At 51.0% G+C, this 22,677-nt stretch overlaps 1 protein-coding gene across 1 annotated transcript in view; it reads left to right on the top strand.

Annotated features, from left to right (window-relative positions):
* IGFBP2 (insulin like growth factor binding protein 2) overlaps nucleotides 1-21,817 on the top strand; it is a 28,990-nt gene extending 7,173 nt beyond the window's left edge. The window contains exons 2-4 of the mRNA XM_061147920.1: nucleotides 17,964-18,193; nucleotides 19,216-19,356; nucleotides 21,548-21,817. Of these exons, the coding sequence (XP_061003903.1) occupies nucleotides 17,964-18,193; nucleotides 19,216-19,356; nucleotides 21,548-21,712 (536 nt within the window). The 3' untranslated portion in view covers nucleotides 21,713-21,817. The remainder of the gene's footprint in view (nucleotides 1-17,963; nucleotides 18,194-19,215; nucleotides 19,357-21,547) is intronic.
* The last annotated feature ends 860 nt before the right edge of the window (nucleotides 21,818-22,677 follow it).

The following is a 22,677-nucleotide window of genomic DNA, read 5'->3' as shown; positions in this document are numbered from 1 at the left end:
AGAATGCTAGAGTGGGTAGCCTTTCTCTTCTCCAGGGGATCGTCCCAACCCAGGGATCGAACCCAAGTCTCCCGCACTGCAGGCGGATTCTTTCCCAACTGAGCTATCAGGAAAAGCCCATGGATGAGTTAGGCGTGCTCTTTAGGGCTTGTGCACCACGGTCTGGGGCTGACCCTCCTTCCTCTGGCAGCTTCACTCTTGTTGTTCAGTCTCTCAGTTGTGTCCAACTCTGTGACTCCATGGACTACAGCACGCCAGGCCTCCCTGTCCATCACCATCTCCTGGAGTTTGCTCAAACTCATGTCTCTTGAGTTGGTGATGCCATACAACCATCGCATCCTCTGTTGTTCCCTTCTCCTCCTGCCTTCATTCTTTCCCAGCATCAGGGTCTTTTCTAATGAGACTGTAGTGTCCAGGATGTGGGTGGAGTGGCTGTGGGGGCAGAGGGGGCCCCAGAGTTTGACCCTGGACACTTGTGCTGCTCAGAAACGGGATGGGTGCAGTCAGACATTATTAGGAACTTACCCCAGTGCCCAGAAGCAGAGTCCTGCCTTCATCTGCCAACCGAACTCTAGGACCCAGAGCTCCAGTTGCTGGCGTTCAGAGGACTGGGGAGTCCTTGAGGCCATGTTTCAGGGCTGGGCAGCACTGTCCTCCACGGATGGCCTCCACAGGACACCTGCCAGGACCCAGCTTCAGCAGACGAGGATCAGAAGCAGCGTGTGCTAACACGCTTGGTTCATTGGGTGTGTGCAGGATGAGCTGTTGTGTTGTCCACGCAGCCAGTGAAGACCCCATGGCGCCATTTCCCCGATCCAGGAACATGGGTTTTCAGGTTCATCCTGTCTGAGCCTTGGGTGCCAGAATGTTGAACATGATCCTGGCAAAGAAACCAGATGTTCTGTCCAAAAAAGTGATGTTTCCTTACTCTGCTCTCTCCAGCATTGACCTCACTTCTGAGTGGAGTGGGGACTGAAGGGTTCTCAACAGATGTGGGGGCGTGTTTTCTGGGCGTTGGGGTTCTTCCTAATGTCCGATTCCACCCGAGGTCCCGGAAAACCCTCTGAATGGCGTGTGTGGCCAGTGACATGACAGCAACTCAAGTGTCAAGCCTCTGATGGGGCTGAGACCCCAGGAAGCAGAGAAAGCTGGGTGCTTGAGTCTTCAGGGGGCAGCAGAGAACTTGTGAAACCCACGCCAGTAGGGACAAGGCACAGAATTTGCCCTGGGGAATCTGGGGTGGAGGGTCTTCTTAGACACCTTGGTGTTGGTGGTGGGGGAGGGGAGGAGAGGATACGCCCTCCGTACAGATGGGGTGGTGGGTCTAGGGAAGTGAAATGTGTTGGCTTTCAGATTCCAGAGTAACTGCCCCCTCCCTCACCCTCACCCCCACTGTGAATAGAGTGGAATGGGCCATAGGACATTTTTTTTTCCCCTATTGGAAAATGGACCATCTCTGTCTGCCCCTCCTCCATCTTGGCTCCTGAGCCCTCCCATCCCCCTCCTCCTGGGCCACTCCTGATCCTTAACAAAGCCAGGGAAGATCTGGGCTGGCTCCACTCCTGGGTGTCAGTCAGGACGCAGAGGGAGACCTTGCTCAGAAAGCCGGCTCCCCCGGAAAGAAATACAGAGTCGACTGTAGTCAAGAATTGTTTCCTTTCCCCTTCCCCCCGCTTTTTTTTTTTTGCAGCGGGGAGGGGGGCATTTGGCAGCCCTTGGGGCCCCTTCTGGCTGCCAGCCCCTCGTCTCTTCCTGACTGTTGGGAGGCAGGGCAAGAGTGAAGGTTGGGGAGAAAGGGGGGCAGGGGCTGGCAGGCCTCCAGCTGCCGGGCTGGGGACTTGGCCCACAGGCTCTGCTTCAGTTGGCCCCGAGCGGAGCCTGGGGAGGTTTCTAATTAGTGAACGGTATAGGTGTGTCAGCCTGTGTTCATTCAAGGAACTGAGCTCTGGGAGCGAGGAAGCCCTGAGAGGAGGGGCCCTGAGCCCAGGAACGCCTTGGTAAGTTGGGGAGAGGAGGGTGGGGAGCAGGGGAAGGCTCAGGGATTCCCTCCTGATAGGGGTTGGGGAGATGGGTGCTTTCCAGCGGCAGTGATCCCAAGTTGTAGGACTGCAGGGAGTGAAGGGTCTACCTCACGGGGTAAATGGCAAAAGAATCATATTAAATTGCTTTTGTTTCTAGACTTTGTTCACTGCTACTTGCAGTGATCCCAAGTTGTAGGACTGCAGGGAGTGAAGGGTCTACCTCACGGGGTAAATGGCAAAAGAATCATATTAAATTGCTTTTGTTTCTAGACTTTGTTCACTGCTACTTAAATGCCAGTAAGGTTCCCCCCCCCCCCCCCCCCCCCCGGCCCCCCAGCCACTAACTGTTTTAGCCTCAGGATTCTCCCCACTTGACAGGTGAAGAAATCAAGGCTGCATTCAGGTTCCAAAGCCAAGGCAAGTACAGACCAGGATGGAGTCTGGGGCTCCAGCTTCTCATTCCAGAGCTCCATCCCGTCAGACTCACACATGCAGAGAAGCAGTGAATTATATACTGCTGCTCAGAAAAGCTCCTTTTCCCTGGGAGGTAGTAATTAAGGCATAACTTCTCAAAAATGTTCTTTATGCAACTCCCCAGGGAGTTTCTTTTAGGTCTATTGTCTTGACTTCTGGATAGAGGTGCCAAGATGCCTGTAGATGGAGGACTTACTTTCTAAAGTGCCTGAGGCCATGATAAAATGAAAATGGCAATTCCCCTGGGCCCTGCCCTTGCATTTGCCTGATAACACTGGGTGGTTTCTATGGCAACAATGGCAAGAGGTGTGTCAGGCGAGATAAAGGAAGGTGGGGAGGGATGTATGTTAGTTGGTTCCCATTCCCTTCTCCAGGGGATCTTCTCCACCCAGGGATTGAACCCGGCTCTCCTGCATTGCAGGCACATTACCACCTCAGCCAAGTGTTCTTTAGGAGGGATTGGCTTACTGGATCCTAAATGCTTTAGAGGTTGGGTAGGGGGCCACTTATGACTGATGGCTTCCTTCTCTGGGAAGACAAGAGAGGGTCCCGTGGAGGTGGGAAGGGACAAAGTGACGGGGAAGAAAGGAAGAAGAAAGCAAGCCTTGAGGTTACACGGTCTCTGTCAAGAGTCTTCCATGATGCCAGTGAGCAAGTGCCATTCTGGCTGGTTAAGAGCTGTGGAGGTAAACCCCTGGGCTTTGGTTTTGGCTCTGCTGTTGGCTATGTGATTTTGTGCCATGGGCCCCACATCCTGTGGCTTCTTAGTCAAGTGTGAGAGGAGACAAATTATCAATCTCACATGATTGCTTGATGATAAAACGGAGTTCTATACACAAACTACTTAGCACAGGATTAGAAACTCAGAAGAAGCACTTGAGAATCTCAGGGAGGTGTTTCTGCTTCTGAAAGGAGGGAAGGGCACAAACTTTAAAAGAATGACATAACCCGAGGACATGACAGAAACTGATTATAATCAAATAAGCCCAAGATGGTGGATGAGTTGGCTTCCATTAGACCTTGAGCATCAGTATATCTTAATACATCAGCATGCTAAATGATACACCCACCCGTGCCATGATAGTTCTGAGGCTAATCATCAAAGGCCAGAAAGTGGGCAGTGGCCCAGTTCCTGGAAAATCCCCATCCCTTCCCCTTATAGTTGGAATAATCTTCCCACTCATTGGAAGAAACTGAAAGTTGCTGTCTGACTTTTTGTGACCCCACAGACGGTAGCCTGCCAGGCTCCTCTGTCCATGGAATTCTCCAGGCAAGAATGCTGAAGTAGCCATTCCCTTCTCCAGGGGATCTTCCCAACCCAGGGATCGAACCCAGGTCTCCCCCATTGCAGGGGGATTCTTTACCGTCTGAGCCACCAAGGAAGCCCAGCCCCAGAAATTACCAGGCCATAAAACTAAGCATGCCATATTTCAAGGCCGTTTTTGCCTTCTGAGATGGACCACACTGTGTCTGTGGAGTGTGTTTCTCTCTAAATAAATCCGCTTCTTACCTATCACTTTGTCTCTCACTGAATTCTTTCTGTGATGAGACATCAAGAACCTGAGCTTCATTAAGTCCTGAGACCAGGTGTGTGATCTCAGTTAAAAGACCGTGGGGTTCAGGTCTCAGTCTGAGCTGCACAGTTAACTTCCACAGGGTGTGGCTTACCTGGACCACTGCCCTTTGCTTTGGAAAGTCCAGAATGGAGTCCGCGGTGGACAATGTTCCAGAGGGCAGTCGCGACCTTTGGTGCCATTGTTCCACCTTGTGTTTCCACCGGGGCACCTTCATTCCCCAGAAGGGAGGGTTTTTACCTGAGGCCCTGCTAGCTATCTCTGGTTCCTTTGTTGCCTCTAAACCGAGGAAGACAATGGATGTGCTGCAGGATTATATCAGACAAAATTAGTGAACTTTTAGTTGAAGGAAAAGAAAGCATGGTGACCTATTTAAAGACACTTATTTATATTCAAGACGCTTCTTGTGCTGGTTTGAGAGTGTGGCCGGCAATCCTGGACATCTCCGCAGGTTTTTACTTTCTTTTTGCATCCCCTGGGTTCAGTTTGGCAGGCTCCGGGGGTATCTGGGAGTGGCCCAGGGATGGAGAAGAGGTGGCAGAAGGGTAGGCTGGGAGGAGAGAAGTGGGTGGAAGCCAGTGTTTATGGCTCCCTGGGAGGTGGTCTGTGTGGTGGCATCGGAGCTGAGTGTAGGGACAGCTGTTTGAATGTGGCTCCCAGTTGAGGGAAGTGGCTTCTCCCTCCAGCTCATGCTTCAGCTTGCTCATGCCTTTCTCTTCTCCTAACCACTCTCGCTGCTCTGGGGCTTAGATGGTGAGGGAGAGGCCAGAAAGATGAGAAGAAGTAATATAACAGGATGCTCTAGGCCAGAGTGGTGGGGTTTTTTCAGACAGTCCGTTTTCCTAACATTTAAACACTGATTAAACACATGTACAAGCTATGAGACTGACTCTGCAGATACAGTCATACCACCTATAACACATGCTTTCTGAAATTTTTTATTTTATGTTGGAGTATAGTTGATTAACAATGTCGTGTTAGTTTCAGGTGGACCGCAAAATGATTCAGTTATACATATGTGTGTGCATGCTCAGTTGCTTTAGTCTTGTTTGACTCTTTGCTACCCTACGAACTGGATCCCGCCAGGCTCCTGTGTCCATGGGATTCTCCAGGCAAGATTACTGGAGTGGGTTGCCATTCCCTCCTCCAGGGGATCTTCCCAACCCAGGGACTGAACCCATGTCTCCTTTGTCTCCTCCACTGCAGGCAGATTCTTTACCGCTGAGCCACCGGGGAAGCCCTGCTTATACATATATATGTATCTGTTCTTTTCCAAGTTTTTTTCCCATTTAGGTTACTGTAGAGTATTGAGAAGAGTTCCCTGTGCTATATGGTAGGTGCTTGTTGATTATCTGTTTTTAAATATAGCAGTGTGTACTTGTCAATCTCAAACTCCCAATCTATCCCTCCCCAACGACACATGCTTTTGGATCGTAGAGGGGAGCAACATAGGCATTTGAAAAAGTTGATTATTGTCCAAGAAGAAATCAAGTCAGTAGAGATGTATTTAAATTTCATGCAAGTGGCTCTTTTAGCCTTTTGACCAAGGCTCTTGGGAATATCTTGACGTGAAATAATGGGGCTCTTTTCTGGTGGATGAAGTCTCAGAAGGAAGGGTATCTCCAGTCTTAGGAAAGAAGGGACAACCTTTTTCTTCCAAAAAATTGAGCACACAATATGTCTTTCTTCCTGCCCTCTTTTCGTGATAAGTACTATTTTTTTAAAAAAAAACAACAAAAAAAAGCCCCATGGAGGCTAGGTCCAAGTTTTTGTCTTCAAGAAGCTCCCTCCTTTGGGGGAGGAAGGAAAAGCATGGACCCAGGGCTTTGTGCCAGCACGCTCAGGCTCCAGGGCTGTGCAGGAAGCTGAGTCCAATTACAAGGGTGCTTGGCCCAGGAATGCGCGTCATCCACTCAGTCAAGTGGCTGTTGGACACTTGGAGGGCATTGTCCTTTCTCCTGAATGATGATGTGTAATTTCATTACAGAAGATGTGTAATTTTTTTCCGCCTGCAGTTTGTCCCTCGTTTTCGTTCTTCCTGTGAAACTCTTGGGTGGCTTCTAAGCTGGATCTCTCCCGTTTTAGGTTAAGGCTGCTACCTCTCTGCTTCTCAAGAAGCCAGAACAGTCATCTCTCTTCATTGGGCGTGAGTGGCCCTTGAGTGGCGATTCCGGCATCTTCCCCTCCTTGACCCTGTGGCCCTCTTCTGTTCTCTTCAAGCCTTTCTGGATTCATTTCCCAGTTTTTCATGCGGCAGAGACCTCGCCAGGAGCCTGTGGTCAGTCTCACCCCTGCTGGTTCCAGGTGTCTCTGGTGACTCTGAGAGTGGGGGTGAAGTTGGCCATGTCACTGGTGTGGTCCTCTTTCAGCCATTGGGGTTCACGGAGCACCTTGTAATTACTGATGCCCCTGCTTGACAAGGAGGGTGAGGAGTGGATGGAGGGAGTTTCTTTTCAAAGAAAATTTTAAAAATGCAGAGAAGTACTAAGAATGACATAACAATGCCAGTCTACCACCCATAGCTGGGAATGGTTGATATTTGTTGTCATATTTACTTCATCTTTTTTTTTTTTTTTAAAGCTTCCCCTCTCCACCAGCCACCCCCTGTTCCCTGCCCCTGCTCTCTAGACAACCACTTAGCATTATTCACTGCTTGTCTTCCTTAACTAAACAGATTTGCTAATTGGTCATTTCAGAGTTGTTCTCTGAGAGTAAATGGGAAAATGTACATAAAAGGTTTATTTCGGCAACTTTTCCCCCCATCCACTTTAGGTTTTTGAGATCTACCCATGTTGATAGACACAGGTCAGAGCTATTCTTTTTAACTGCTCTGATTATTTCATTGTATTACTTTATTGGTTTATCTATCCATTCATCTGTTGAAAGGCTTTTGGATCCAGTTGCTAAATAGTTTTCACAAGTACAGTGATGCTGTAATGAAAGTTTTTGTGCACAAGTCAGAGAGAAGCAGAATTACTGGGTCAGGCACATTCTTCTCTTTTCTATTAGCCTCTGGTCCAAGTTTGCACCAAAGCACATTCTCTGCTCACTTGGACCTTCAGCAGGTAGGTCCCCTTGCCAGGTTCTCAGATGACTTTCGTTGAACCAGATGAGAAATGCTTGGGACCCCCAGAAAAGGGGGAAAGCTCATAGGGCTGTTGACAATCTTGATATCAATTTCTCTGGTTCTTCAAGGACAGCCTGGCTTGCAGAGCCCCAGAGGACCGTGCTGAATTTCAGCATGTTTTTGTTTTCTCAAACTGTCTGCCTCAGCCCTGACCCTCCCCAGGCCTTGGCGATTCCAGGAATGACCCTGGTGTTTATGAAGCAGCCCTTTGGAGATCGCAGAGGCAGAGAGGCTCAGCGCTGTGTTTTTGCTCACTCAGGTTGGCGGGGAGGGGGTGAGATGAGAGCTGCTCTAGAAACCTTCATGGTGCCTGGCCAAGGACGGCCCCTGTATGTTCATCCAAGCGTAGACTCATGTCTGTTTATGAACCTGCCTGTCAGCAGGTGCAAAGAGCTCATGAGGCTTCGTCTTTGCATGGTGTACATGTGAAGCTGGATCTCTTGAGCCGAAGCCTTTTCTCTCACCACCAAGTAATTATTCAGGAAACCGAGGCAGGAATGGGGCCCTGAACTAGAAGGGGGCTGTTAAAAATATAGTCTCTGACCCCCACCCAGGTCTTGCTGTCTCCAAAGCTTTGGGGCTGGAGTGGTGTTTAGTCGCTGTGTCTGACTCTCTTGTGACACCATGGGCTGTAGCCCGCCAAGCTCCTCTGTTCATGGGATTTTTCAGACAATAATACTGGAGTGGGCTGCCATTTCTTTCCCTAGGGAATCTTCCTGACCCAGGGATTGGACCTGTGTCTCCTGTATCGGCAGGCAGGTTCTTTACCGCTGAACCATCAGGGGAGCCCTGGGGCTGGAGTATAGGATTCTGTTTTTCACAAGCTCTTCAGATGCTATCTGATGAATAGCTATGATTAGGAGACATTTGCCTGGTCTCACTCCCTGAATTTACAGCTGAGCACCGGGGGGCCTGCACATCTGAGACACCCAGCTGGCATCACCCAGAACTCCAGGCCTGGAGGTGATGTCAAGATCAGAACCTGGGGACTTTAGCTTCCCAGCCGGCACTGCCCTTCCCACCACACTGGAACCGGTTGGCCAAGGCTTTGAGCCCAAGAGCCCTTGTTCCAAAGGACATCCTACAAGGGCTCAGAATGGCTTGGCAGGTGGTTGTCCTTTGCCCTCCTGTTGTCCACTGTCGCTGTCTCCAGTGGTGGTTCCTTCCCAGCATGAGGATGGGGCTGGGTGCCCACTGGCCATCCCCCTCCACAGACTTCACCCAGCTTTACAACTGGCTGGTGGGCCCTGGTAGCTCTGGGGGTGCAGGGGCACGGTCCTCAGGTGAGGAGGGTCAGTACCTGCACCTGTATGATGTGACCACCTGGGTCGAATTCAGCACGGTTCTCTGGGGCCCTGCGAGCCAGGCTGTTCTTGAAGAGCCAGAGAAATTGATATCAAGATGGTCAACAGCCTTCCTAGCTTTCTCTCCTTCCTGTGAGTCTAGAACATCAGAAGAGGCTGCTTATTTGCAGCCATTTCCTTACGTAGAGGGTGGTCAGAAACCTCTTTTGTTTGCAACTTGCTTTGTTTGCAGACCATACAGAGGAGCGACTGGTCTGGTGGCATCTGAGAGATGTCAGATTTGCTTAGCGGTCGCCCTTGCAGGGAGCAGGGGCTCAGAGTGGGGGAAAGAACGGGAAGGGAGTTTGGAATGAATCTGGATATGAGCAGGGGGTAGATGGCCTGATAGGAGAGTCGTTAACTGAGCTGGAATGTTGCCACTGCTGACATCCATGCATGCACGTACTGCTCAGGATTCCCATGTGAGAGGTCACTGTTGCCAGCCGCCCGTGACCATCTAAAAAAAAGTAGAGGATGACATGTGATGTCTCTCACCCAGAGAGACTAGGGACCTCAGGTTTAACTTTAGCTGAAGAATAACAAATAGGCCCCCTTTGTACCCTGTGTGGATGTGTTAGCTGCTCAATCATGTCTGACTCTTGTGACCCCATGAACTATAGCCTGCCGGACTCCTCTGTCCATGGGATTCTCCAGGCAAGAATACTGGAGTGGGTTGCCATGCCCTTCTCCAGGGGATCTTCCCCACCCAGGGACTGAACCCAGGTCTTCTGCATTGAAGATAGATTCTTTACCGTCTGAGCCACCAGGGAAGCCCTTTTCTACCCCACCCATTTCTAACTTCTGCCCCTACCTTCCCCACCTTTCCCATCTCCCAGCATAGCCTGAATTACCCACCCCAGCCTCTGGGCGGCTTGTTTTACTGAACACAGTGGCCACAGCCTAGGCGAATCTGGTGAGCACAGTCAGCCATACAAAGGGAGGGACTGGCTTCAGATTCTCTCCAATAAAAGTGGAAAACTTGTTGGCAGGTTTACCTGGGAGCCCTGCCTCACCTGTGCGTGCACGGCGGCGTGAGACTTGTCTTTCCTCCCTCCCTTTCTCCCTTCTTTCTTCCCCTCATCCTCCCATCCTTCCTTCCCTTAGTTTCTGTAAGCAAAGTTAAAGTAATTTCGGCAAATCCACCCTTGCCCAGGGACTTCATCAGATGGCAGAGAGCTTCGATGTTTGCAACATAATATATATATATAATCAACAGAATCGTTTTCAGAAGAAATACCTGAGTAGATAGTTTTGCACAACTCTCTTTTCACTAGTCCCCACCCACCCCCACCCAACTCCATGCATTTGGCTATTCTGCAGGTCTGATATCACCCTCCATTCCCCTCTGCCTGACAAATGCACCTTTCATTTACTCATTCCGGAACTAGATGATCCACATATTTCTTCCAAGGCCTGGTTGCCCACATTGGGAGTCTACAAATGGTGTGGACTATTTAAGTAGCAGCCTTCACTTTTGTTGTTGTTAAGTTGCTAAGTTATATCTGACTCTGTGACCCCATGGACTGCAGCACACCAGGCTCCTCTGTCCTCCACCATCTTCCAGAGTCTGCTGAAATTCACATCCATTGAGCCAGTGATGCCATCTAACCATCTCATACTCTGCCACCCTGTTCTTTGGCCTTCAGTCTTTCCCAGCATCAGAGTCTTTTCCAGTGAGTTGACTCTTCACATCAAGTGGCCAAAGTATTGGAGCTTCAGCTTCAGCCTTCACTTAAGTACAATGATTATTCTTTTCTTTTCTTTTTTTTCAGCTTTGAGAAATTAGAGCTCAGAAAGGTTAAAGGGTTTGGCCAAAATCACAGGTGACCTGTCAGTGGCAAAGCCAGGATTGGGATTCAGGGCTCTTGATTCCTGCCCATTCGAGTTTGTGAACGAATTGTCCACGGCCATGGATATTAATGGAGAAGTTATCTGAGAGAGAGGAGAAAAATGGTAGTTAGTATTTATTTTTTTGCCCAACATATATGTCAAGCTTAAGTGCATTCTGGGGGAAATCAACATAGACCCATGTGACTTCTGTACCCAGCTGGGATGGAACCAGGGAAGGAGCCAACATTCCCCTGGCCTGTTACTTGCAATGTATACTCGCAGGGCCTGGGGATGCTAGTACCTGTTGAAGGAAGTGAGTTCACTGAGAGAGTGATGGATGTAGGGTTGGGTTAGATCATCTCTATGGTGCCCTCAGCCCTTAGATTTCTGAATAATTGTGAGACAGAAGGTTGGAAAATGGCTAGGGTTTCTTTAGAATAAAAAAGGAGATGTGTTAATGTATGATGATGATGTGTGATGGTTTTTGGGAAAGGTCTTCTTTTCTCATCAGCCCTGCATAAGCAGGAAGGGGTAGGGGGTTTCTGTTAGAGTCTTAAGGCTTGTTTTCCTCAGAGTGCGCTAAGGTTTCTTATAAATCAGAAATTATTGTTGTTCAGTCTTGAAGTCATGTCCGACTCTCTGCAATAGCATCGACTGCAGCACGCTAGACTTGCCTGTCCTTCACTATTTCCTGCAGTTTGCTCAAACTCATGTCCATTGAGTCGATGATGACATCCAACCATCTCGTCTTCTTTTGCCCCCTTCCCCTCCTGCTCTCAGTCTTTCCCGGCATCAAGGTCTTTTCCAATGAGTTGGTTCTTCACATCAGGTGGCCAGAGTGTTGGAGCTTTAGCTTCAGCATCAGTCCTTCCAATGAATATTCAGGGTTGATTTCCTTTAAGATTGATTGATTTAATCTCCTCACTGTCCAAGGGACTCTCAGGAGTCTTTTCCAACACCACAGTTCAAAAGCATCAATTCTTCAGCACCCAGCCTTCTTTTTGGTCCGACTCTCACATCTATATACATGACTACTGGAAAAACCATAGCTTTGACTATACAAACATAGTGTCTCTGCTTTTTAATATGCTGTCTAGGTTTGTCATAGCTTTTCTTCAAGGAGCAAGCGTCTTTTAATTTCATGGCTGCAGTCACTGTCCACAATGATTTTGGAGCCCAAGAAAATCAAATCTGCCAACTGTCAAATGGAGCAGAGGTCAGAGCATCGCAGGACGAGAAAGTAACATTTCATGAGAGGAAGGGTCTGTTGGACACAAAGGTCTTCGTTAAATAAGGTTGTCAGTGCTACAGTCAAACAGGAAGACACTGGGGGGGGAAGGGCTGTGCCCAAAATTGAGTTTTAGTATTTATGCATAGAAGTAGGCAGCTGGAATATCACCCTCCTTGGGTAGGTTAGGAAGGCTGGGTCACAGAGCAGGGTGGAGACCCCAGGCCAATTATGGAACACTTCTGACAATAGCAGAGAGGTTGTGTGTGCTCCTGGAGACCCAGGTACTGGTCCTTTTGGGCCTCTAGTTTGCTGTCTGTAAAATGGGACACCTCATCCATTTCCTCTCTTCCTTCTTCCTTTCTCACTCAACTTGCCTCTGGGTGTGTAAGAAGTGAAGTTGGGACAGTGTCCTTACTGCGTGACCAGCCTTCTCCCTGCCCTACAAGCCTCCCACAGGTGCGACTTGACTCTCCTGTCATCTTCCCCATTTGGAAAAGCTTGACCTTCTGTGTATCATTAGGAAACTGCCTGCTACAGCACTGACCCATTTCCTGGGTCGCTAGGCAGAGGAGAACAGCTACTGCTTGCTAGTCCTTAGGCAGTATCTCTTCAGCAGTCTTGGAGTTCCCCGTCAGTCATCTCCAAGCTTTCAAGCTCTTCCAGTTCAATGATTCGGGTTGCTCAGAACCATTTCTTAGAGTGACCTTTGCACTGCAGCCCACGGAGCTGCATACATACGTGGTTGCTTAATAAATATTATTCTGAACCAAACTCTCCTAGGCAGGAAAAAAAAAAAAATGCAACTTGGTATTTTTGTTCCTGAGGGCAAATTCCATCTCTAGCTGGAGTTCTTCCTGTGGAATGTTTTCCTGCGGACTGCCCTGCCACCTATCAGAGGACGGATGGGCAGAGCTTGGTAACATGTGATGATGTCCTTGTCCTGCAGAGGGTGGGGGTGCCCTGTGGGTTCGTCCCCGAGGGAGGGCCAGCCCCGTGTGCTTGGCACTGTGTATGCATGCAGCCCTTGGGATCCTGCCTGCCGCCCATGGCAGGGTGGATCCTGTTTGTGCCCATTTTACAGATGAGCAGTGAAGGCACAGAGCGTTTAGATAACTTGTCCAGAGTGGCACGGCTTGGTGGTGAAGCTGGGATTCAGCCAAGCTGATTAGGCTTTGTAGGCTGAGTGCTTGAAACTCTTTGGCTGGTAATAGGAGCAGTCAAGGAATCAAGGCTCTTCTTAGCCTACAGGTCTTTCTCATCTCCATCCCGGGAAACAATTGCATTTCCCTGGCCCTGGGCTTCCACTTCAAGGTGGGGGGTGTCAGCACCTGCGTCAGCGAACCAGGCCCATGGATTTCCTCATCTTATTAGCGCTTTCATCGGCAATGATGAAATCAATAAAGGAGTGGGTTCCAGGAACATACCCGAACCCAGGCGGCCTCCGTGAGGGTAGACAAACTGACCTTCAGCTCAGAGCGGTCAGGGACATCTCGGGACAGGAAACCACCTCTGTACTCCTGGGATAAGACTGCTCACTGGAGCCCTGTCCTCTGGGACCCGCATAGGGCTATTTTATATGACTTGGGGGCCCTAGACATGTTTGCCTCCTTGGGCCCCTTCCCCACAAAAAATGTTTTAAAGTCATATTTTTATAACTGCACACGTATCAGTGTTATATGAGGATGTTTGCTGTGACCTAAAAGTTTATTATTTTTTCTTCTGTTTTTAAAAAGAAATGAAAACATTTCCTGGGGCTCTGGGTACTGTGACCACCGCGGTGCATAATGAACAGGCCAGCCCTGCCAGGAGCCAGAGGCCCTGAATGAGCATTCTTCCTCTGTGCCCTTCGCCTCCACCCAGTGTTTCCAAACCTTTCCGAGGGCCTGGTTCTGAGTGTCAACTGGGGGCTCACCTCTAGGCACAGTGATAAGAGTGCCGGGAGAGTTGGGAAAGAGGGGTCAGCAGGCTGCCAGTTCTCTGCGGTCCCCACCACCATCGCCAAGAAGGTGGGCTCGGAGACCAGAGGCGTGCCTGGGGATGGAGCCGTGGTGGAGGGGGTCTTAGCTGAGGCGGGGCAGGGGGTACAGTGTAGCTCGGAGCTGCTTTGTGAAGGGCCGGGGGTCTTGAGCACTGAGCAATGGAGAGCATCAGGCCTCTGGATAAAGCCTAACTCCTGAACGGTGGTTTTCACCTGGGGGCATTTTCCCCTCCCAGGAGCCACCTGGTAATGTTCAAAGGCATTTTCAATTATTGCAACTTAGGGAGGGCGCTGCTGGCTTTTGGAGAGTGGAAGTCCGGGATGGTGCTGGGCGCCTCACACAGGGCAGCTCCCAACAAAGAATCTTCTGGTTCCAAGGCGAGCAGTGCTGAGGTCAGGAGACCCCAACCTCAAGAATGTTCCAGACATTGGTTCCTGCGAGTAGGCCCTTTCCAGAAGCTCCTCGAGAGGACGCAGGCTGACCTGCCCTCCTCCAACCTGAGGCAGTGTGATTACAGCCACAGTGGAGACGGGCTGTGTTCATCTATGCCTTGGAGTGGCTTCCTGTGAAAAGAGAGGAGCCAGCTGAGCTTCTGAGAGTCACAGCTTCAGACGGCAGAGCAGATGGTTCCAGAAATGGTGGGAGATTCCCAGAGCCCTTGTCTAGTTCCCTGGTCTGCAGAATGCATGGTCTGGAATGCTGGAAGTGGTGTTGAGGTCTCCAGAAATTCTGCCACGGTGGGGCAGGAAGCTGGCTGGGCAGGGTATGGTGAGGTTGGGGTTGTGCCCAGGGTGAACTGGGGCTGGGTGAGGGCGATCCGCAGGTTCCTGTATTGTCTTTTCCATGGGGTCCTGCGTGGTTCCTGCGTGGAAGCAGGACTTTTGTAATCATCTTGCTCTTTTCCTCCTGTGTTCCCTGGGCCATGCCAGCAGAGATGGGGACAGAGAGCCTGAAATTGTCCCATGGGTCCAGGGGTAAAGAAGCCTGTAGAAACGGAAATGGCAGAACTGGCGGTGAGGGTGGGGTTGAGTCCTTCTCTCCACTTGTGCCAACATCTGCCTCATCCGTCAAGGTTAACGTGAAGGAGATGGAGGGTTACCTGAATCAGACCATCTTGTTTATTTACCAGGTTTATCTCAGACTCTCTCAAGCCTTCCCTGCAGCCTGCTACCTTTCACCTCTGATACCTGAGCAGGGAGGGGGGTATCTTATCTTCTTTGTGGTTGGCCTCAGCTGCCTGAACACTCCCAGAGGAAAGCTGTAGCCAGCCCCCCATTCAGGGGAATATGGCCGGTACCTGAGCTGGGGAACCAGGAGCGCCTTCTCTTAGGGCCTCTGGGTTTCTGCTGTTTGGGCCTCAGAGACAAAAAGGGGAGGTGGGCAGGGTGAGGAGCGTCTGGGGCAGGTTGATGTAGAATGTGGTGGATCCGGACTCCCACCCAACCTGGTGTCAGATGCTTCAGACCCGCGTTCCCCTGCGGGTGGTGCTGGGGTTTCTGGAATAGGAAATCACCTGCACTTGGTTATTTATGATAAAATCTGGGCTACCCAGAGCCTCTGGGGAAATAGCCATTCTGGAGAAACATTTTCTGGGTTTCAGAAGGCTTACTCATTTAAATACTTCGATTTTTACTTTCCTAAAGTTTAACAATTTTGGATAGAAATTTTTTTTAAAAAATACTGAATACTTGACATGTTTATCCTTTCCCTTTTTGCATGCCTCGAAGGCATGGCAACCTGCTCCAGTATTCTTGCCTGGAGAATTCCACGGACAGAGGAGTCTGGCAGGCTATACAGTCCATGGGGTCACAGAGAGTCAGACTCGACTGAGCAACTAACACACACACAAGGTCATATTATCAACATGAGTCTTATTTTGGGCCACACAACGTGGAAGTTTTCAGGGGTCAGGTCATCAGTGGCTGTGGAGTTGTTTGTGGGGCACTGAACATCCCCAGAGTTCTTTTAAACTGTCTTCTATCCTCTCTGCCATTTGATACTTCTTGCACCAACAACATGCCTTCCTTCTTATTCCTTTTAATTTTGTTGATTTTATTCTGTAGTGGCCTTGGAAACCAGACATGCAGAAACCAGGCTTATTGGAGCAGTACTACTGTGAACCATCAGGGTTCTTCATGCATTGACTTTCTCTGTCTTGTGGGGAAAGCATCACTGCTTTACAACGCTCGGGCGTGGTGACCGCTGTCCTGATGCTCGTGAAACTTACCTTCCTCTGCTGCTTGTTTCTGGGTCAGGTTCCACATGGCCAGCGTAGCAGATCACTGAGGCAGATATCATCAGCATCCCTTCATCACTATTACCATTTTCGTCATCATCAACCAACAGTTCGTAATCACCACCAACAGGACATAGTTTCTGCATCCACCTGTTTCTCAACAGCTTTCCCTTTAACATACACTCGACTGTTCTGTGAAGTAGGAACTATTATTATCCAACAATTTGCAGTTAAGGAAACAGAGGCACAGAGTGAGTATATGTGCAGGAGAAATACAGGCTGGTATAAAAGATGGTAGAGCTGGGATTTAGCCCGAGTCCGCCCTCCTAACCAGTGCTCACCAGTCTGGAAATAACGTGTCGGGTTCTAAAGGGATCCTCTCCTCTGGCTAGTGAGAGCTGACATACAGGCAGCAGGGCTCGTGTGAAGGGAAAGGATGGGCGCCAGCCTTTGTTGAACTCCTGGGTTTGCGGGGACCCTGCTGGCCTGATCCCCTGGAGTCTGCTGGAAGGAGATGCTCTGAGAATGCAGGTACCGGCTCCCGGAGGCATGGAGGAGGGTCCTACCCCTTAGCTGATGAGGGAGTGAACACCAAAGCTCACAACAACCCAGAGAGGTTATCACGGCCCTCCTTTTACAGGTAAGGGTCAGCGTCTTTCCTCCACACAGCACTACCTGGGACAGCCCTCCACGCTGTACCTGAATTCTGAAGGGACTGCCGAGTACTAAGCACCTTGCCTGAAATTCTTGTGTAGAAGTATTTATTGTAAAACATTTGGGTATGTTACCCAGACTGTAAGTTTTTGGAGGTGCACTCAAGGGGAAGAGAAAATGTGCACGGTTTGTCTGGAGATAGCCCTGAGTGTTCCCTGGGCCTGCAGGGGGTTGTGGTGCTGTCTCAGGCCCCGAGGCCCCTGCTGTGTCTGTTAGGGGCTCCTGGCCTACCTGGAGCTCTTCGGAAATGGTCTCCCAGGTGAGGATCCTTCCAGACCGTTCACTGTTCCCTGGCTGGACACACCTAAGCCTACGTGAGACGGCGGGGGTGTGGGGCATGCCACATGAACAGTAGGAGCTGTTCCCTGTGGCTGACTGGCTGGGGGTCTAAGAAAGTTCCAAAACTGAACGGGTGGACCTTGGAGAGTCATTTGGATATGAGGCTACACGCCCTGCAATAAGATGAAACCACAAAGTGGTCCTTGTTCTGTTCTGGGAGCTCTCAATGTCATGGGTTAAAGTGGTAGTCGCTCAGTTGTGTCTGACCCTTTGTGACCCCATGGACTATAGCCTGCCAAGCTCCTCTGTCCATGGGATTCTCCAGGCAAGAATACTGCCATTCCCTCCTCCAGGGGATCTTCCTGACCCAGGGATCGAACCCCGGGTCCCCTGCATTGCAGGCAGATTCTTTATCATCTGAGCCGCCAGGGAAGCCCTGTTATGGGGGGGCGGGGCAGCATGCATAGACAGACCAGGAGACAAGTCAGGGTCCCTGGGTCGCGCTGTAGGAGGGGAGTGTCCATGCCGGCAGCACAGGAAGGGGGCAGGCGGGCTGATGAAGAGTGACGGCGGAGGGGGTGTTGGGCGCTGCGTTCTGGTGGCGACCTGACTCTGCCTCACTAACCACCAGACACCAGTGCTCTCTGTGGCTTGAATTTCACAAACTCGTCCAATCCATGCCTTTTCAGACCATAAATGATGAAGACTTTAAACAGGGGAGGTTAGTGGTGGGTGAATCTGAGAGGTCTTTCTAGGGAACAGTTGATGGCCTTAATCCCGTTCCCTGGTGAGGGCCTTGCCCACTTGATCCCTCAACCCTGCCTGGCCTCCTGGGATATGGACAGAGCAGAGTAGGTGACCCAGGCTCTTTTCCGGAGTGAGAGTCTGCATTCACATCATATTCTGGACTGTGATCTTGGTCAAGAAGCTGACCTTCGTGAGCCTCAGCTTCTCTGTCTGTAGAAGTTGGGGGAAGTTGGTACTCCTAGTGGCTGTGAAACTGAAATTGATCATCCACGTATCTTGCTTAGCGCTGTCACTTAGACATTGGTCATCCCCTTTCTTGTCATTGTCAGGGGTTTAGCCAGTCCCTGGAGGGCCCACATCTGGGGACACTAGACCTGCAGCTCTCAGTCTGTTCCTCTCTCTCTGCAGACAATGGCGAGGAGCACTCCGAGGGAGGCCTGGTCGAGAACCACGTGGATGGGAACGTGAACTTGTTGGGAGGTGGAGGCGGTACCGGTCGGAAGCCCCTCAAGTCTGGCATGAAGGAGCTGGCCGTGTTCCGGGAGAAGGTCACGGAGCAGCACCGGCAGTTGGGCAAGGGTGGCAAACATCACCTCGGCCTGGAGGAGCCCAAGAAGCTGCGGCCACCACCTGCCAGGGTCAGAGAGGGTCGGGTCTGGCTGGAGGGGTGGGAGGACAGTTAAAGGGAGTGTCTTGTGAGATCCATGTCCTCTGTGCCTGCAGGCAAAGTACTTTCTGATTCTGCTGCTAACAGTCAGTGTTTCTTCAGGCACATCAGTATTTCTTTGAGGGCCTCAGCATTTTTGGCTGTGAGATGGGCTGGACATATGGGTTCTTGAAGTCCCTCCCTTCTAAAGCCTCCACATTTCTGCTCGGCTTTATTGTTGTTGTTTAGTTGCTAAGATGTGTCTGACTCTTTTGTGACCCCATGGACTGTAGCCCGAGACGCTCTTCTGTCCATGGGATTCTCCAGGCAAGAATACTGGAGTGGGTTTCTGTTTCCTACTCCAGGGGGTCTTCCTGACCAGGAAGTGACCTGCATCTCCTGCATTGGCAGGCAGATTCTTTACTGCTGAGCTATTGGGGAAGCTCTGCTTGGCTTTGAGATACAGGCCCCCCCCCCAAAAAAAAAATGCCAGAGATGAAGATGGATCCATGGAGCTGGCGGGCTGTAGTCCCTGGGGTCGAAAGAGTCAGACACAACTTAGCAACTACATCATCACCACCACCACTTGAACTTGCCCACTCTTGTTGCAATACACTACCCTCACTCAGCTACCCCTCTTCCATTTTTCCAGCTCAGCTCTGCTGTCTTGGCCCTTGGATGGGTTTATGGAAGGGAATGATGGTTGGGCCACTGGATGGGGTAGAGATACTTGAATTCAGTGTTTGCAAGTAGATCCCATTTTGGCCCCTGAAAGGATGGAGGAGAAGAGGGAAGACTCACCTGCAGGCTGACTTTCTCTTGGAGTGGGGCGGGGCCTGGTGGTAAGGCAGTGAGCTTGCTGAGCTGGGTGTCAGAAGTTGCTGGTTTTCCACCAGCTCGCTGTGTGGCCTTGGGAAAGTGGCCTTCTGCACACGGGCTCCTTTCTGAAGCGTGCCGGGGCTGGTGTTGCGTGAGCCCATTCTAAGTGTCCTGTCTGTGTGCCTGTGCCCGCAGACCCCCTGCCAGCAGGAATTGGACCAGGTCCTGGAGCGGATCTCCACCATGCGCCTTCCGGATGAGCGGGGCCCCCTGGAGCATCTCTACTCCCTACACATCCCCAACTGTGACAAGCATGGCCTGTACAACCTCAAACAGGTGAGTGAGGGTGTCCTCGGCCCCGGGCGTGCCTTGTTTCTGCTCCCCCACGCCACCAGTAAGCCCCTGAGGTCTCAGCACTGAGCCCGAGACCAGTCTTCTGCGAGGAGGGGTGGGATGCCAGCTGCCAGGCCAGGGAGGGTGGGGGCGGGGCTTGTTGGCTTCAGTCCCTTCGGAGGTGGACTTCACTTCCCTGGCTACCTGCCAGCAGCGGTTAGCATGGGAGGGAGCCTCTTGGAGAAGAGGTAGGGCCTCCTAACAGTGCCTCTTGACTTCTACTGAGCATTAGAATCACCTGCAGGTGATTCTGGGGACCCGGCTGCAGGAAATTGCCATTCAGAAGGTTGAGGGGGGTCCGAGAGTTTGCATGTCTAACCAGCTCTCAGAGATGCTGATGATCCCTGGACCCCACTTCCAGAATGACTGACTTAAACCATTCAAAACCAGGTAGCCTTTCTGGTTTTCCAATATTTCAAGGAATGGAGAAACACCACTTGAAATATTACTAAAACAGGTAATAGAAGAGGGCTTCCATTGGTGGCTCAGCAGTGAAGAATCTGCCTGCCAATGCAGGACACTCGGGTTCGATTCCTGGGTTGGGAAAATCCCCTGGAGAAGGAAATGGCAAGCCACTCTGGTATTCTTGCCTGGGAAATCTCATGGACAGAGGAGCCTAATGGTCTAGAGTCCTATGGGGTCAAAAGGGTCAGACATGACTTAGCGACTAAACAGTGAACAACAGCATGAATACATTAGAGAAAATTAAGAAAGTTTAAGTTTTTAAAAGAAAAGAACCCTTTTTCCTCCCCCTTCCACTCTGCTCATATGCCTTTTAATGATCTATGTGTATATGTGTATTTACCTAACCACATAGAGTTTATAGTGGTGATTGTTATCAGTTGTTTAATCCTGGTGGGTTGTCCTTTAACCTAGCCCACTGCTCACTTTCTCAAGCTCATCCCTTGTGTAGGGAGAAAAGGTCTGTGTGCATTTCACGTAAGGCAGGATTGAGAGAGTGTGGGGTCCACCAGCCATTCTGTTTTCCAGTGGAGGATCTGAGCCCAAGTGCATACTGGGCTTCTCTAGGGAGCTTTAAACAATACGAATGCCTGGGCCCCACCCCCAGACATCCATATTTTGTGAGTCTGGGGTGCTTTCTGGGCACTGGCTTTCAAAGGCTCCCTTGGTGATCCTAGTGGGTATTGGAGCTGACTTAAAAGCTGGCTATGTGGGAACTTGCCTTGTGGTTCAGTGGCTAAGACTGCGCTCCCAATGCAGGGGGCCCAGGTTCAATCCCTGATCAGGGAACTGGATCCCACATGCTGCAGCTAAGACTTGGCACACGAAATAAAAAACTAAAAATGTGGGTGTGTGGAGCCAGAAGATGGGGTACAGGGCTCTGCTGACCCCCAGGGGATCTCACTTCCCCATCTTCTTAGCCCAGGCATCTTGTCCCTTGAAATATCAGTCTAGCATTAAAAGCTATTAGTTCACACACCTGCCCTACTAAATGTAAGCCAGCTACTTTGGAGTGCCAAAGAAGCAATAGCAATCTTTTCTTCTGAACCTTATGGATAAACGGGATTTTCGAGAGGAACTGGCTCATGGGTAAGATCAGGCACCCTGGGAGGGAAATGCCTGGGTTGGTATACCAGCTGTGGCTCTCATTAGGGGAATGCCTGGGTTGGTGTACCAGCTGTGGCTCTCACTAGCTCTGTGACACTGACCAAGTCTGTACTTCCTTCTGACCATCTGTAAAGTGGAAAACATTGGTACCTAATTCGCAAGGTGATTGTGGGGATTAAATGAATGTATGTTAGATAGGAACTGTAAGCAAGCAGCAGAGATTGCTTACACCACACCCAGCATAGAGCAGGACCTTTTAACCATTACCGTGCATTCCCAGCCTCCACCGTTACAAGTGTACATCCACCCATCCAGTACACTGGGTCATCTGCTGGATGGGACCTCCCCACGTGTGGGGGCCAAGCCTTTCTGTTGAGGCCACCCTCAGCAGCCTTGGTAATAACCAGAGCGCAGTTCCTGGGCCAGCATCACCAGCATCCCACTGGAGCTTAAATGTCCATGAGGAATTGGCAGACACACCCAGACCTCGGAACAGGAGTCTGCATTTCAGTGAGACCCCCCTTGTTTTTATCGGGGTGTCCTTTATGTTCTCCTCTCTCCTCAGTGCAAGATGTCTCTGAACGGGCAGCGTGGGGAGTGCTGGTGTGTGAACCCCAACACCGGGAAGCTGATCCAGGGAGCCCCCACCATCCGGGGGGACCCCGAGTGTCATCTCTTCTACAACGAGCAGCAGGGGGCTCGAGGGGTGCACACCCAGCGGATGCAGTGAACCACAGCCAGCCGGTGCCTGGCACCCCCACCCCCACCCCCTCTTCGGAGCGGGCAGAGCATGGAGGGCGCATGCGTGATGGGTGGGGGCGGAGCTTCCAGGAGTTCTGACATGTGTATTTATATTTGGAAAGAGCCCGGCACCAGCTCGGCACACCCCGCCCCGCCTTCCCCCTCCCCAGCTGGAGATGCCTGCACCCTCCCTGCTCGAGGCCCTGCTGGGCAGGAAGGGGATGGTTGCAGTGGCGGAGCTGGGGTAAATGTTTGGGAGAGGGGAAAAAAAGAAATTTTTATTTTTGAACCCCTGTGTCTCTTTTGCTTAAGATTAAAGGAAGGAAAAATAAAGCGTGTGTGTCTTTTGCCTGAGTCTTTGCCCGCCCCCTCCCCTGAAAGAGGTTCTGAGGCTTGCCAGTCTCCTTCCTTCCAGCTTTACCCCAACTGCGTGGGGAAGCCGGGCAGGCCAGCCTCGGGTTCCCATTCATAACAGAAATGAGATGGATGGGGCGGGAGGAAGTCCGGAATCCAGGTGGAGACCCCCAGCACAGCGCTAGGAGTCTGACCAACCTCCCCTGCCCCTGGGTGGGCTCTGGGGGAGGAAGGGTGGAGCCCAGTGTCTCTTCGTCCATCTCACATTGAGACGACACTGCAGAGGAAGAAAGAGATCCCAGAAACTGGAATTGGGGTCCTCTGGCCCCCCAAATCAAGGCGAGTTCTCTTACCCCGCAGGAGACATATAATCACCCTTAGGGGAAGTGAGTGGGGCTGTTCTGATTCCGAGTCTCAGACCTGCTTGCTGAGGGGCCCAAGGAGCTGTCTGGCTCCAGAACAGCACCTCTTGGCCAAGGCCGAGGGAACAGGGAAAGGGCACAGACACGGCCCTATCTCTGAAGCAGAATTCTGCCCGCTCTGTTCTGTTGGCATCTCCAGCCCCGGCCAATTCTGGGGGGCTCCCCACTTGGCTGACTT

The sequence above is a fragment of the Dama dama genome, chromosome 8 (genome assembly GCF_033118175.1).
Source record: "Dama dama isolate Ldn47 chromosome 8, ASM3311817v1, whole genome shotgun sequence".
NCBI classification, from domain to species: Eukaryota; Metazoa; Chordata; class Mammalia; order Artiodactyla; family Cervidae; genus Dama; species Dama dama.
Note: the sequence above shows the minus strand (reverse complement) of the source record. Positions and strands in the feature narration are given on the sequence as shown.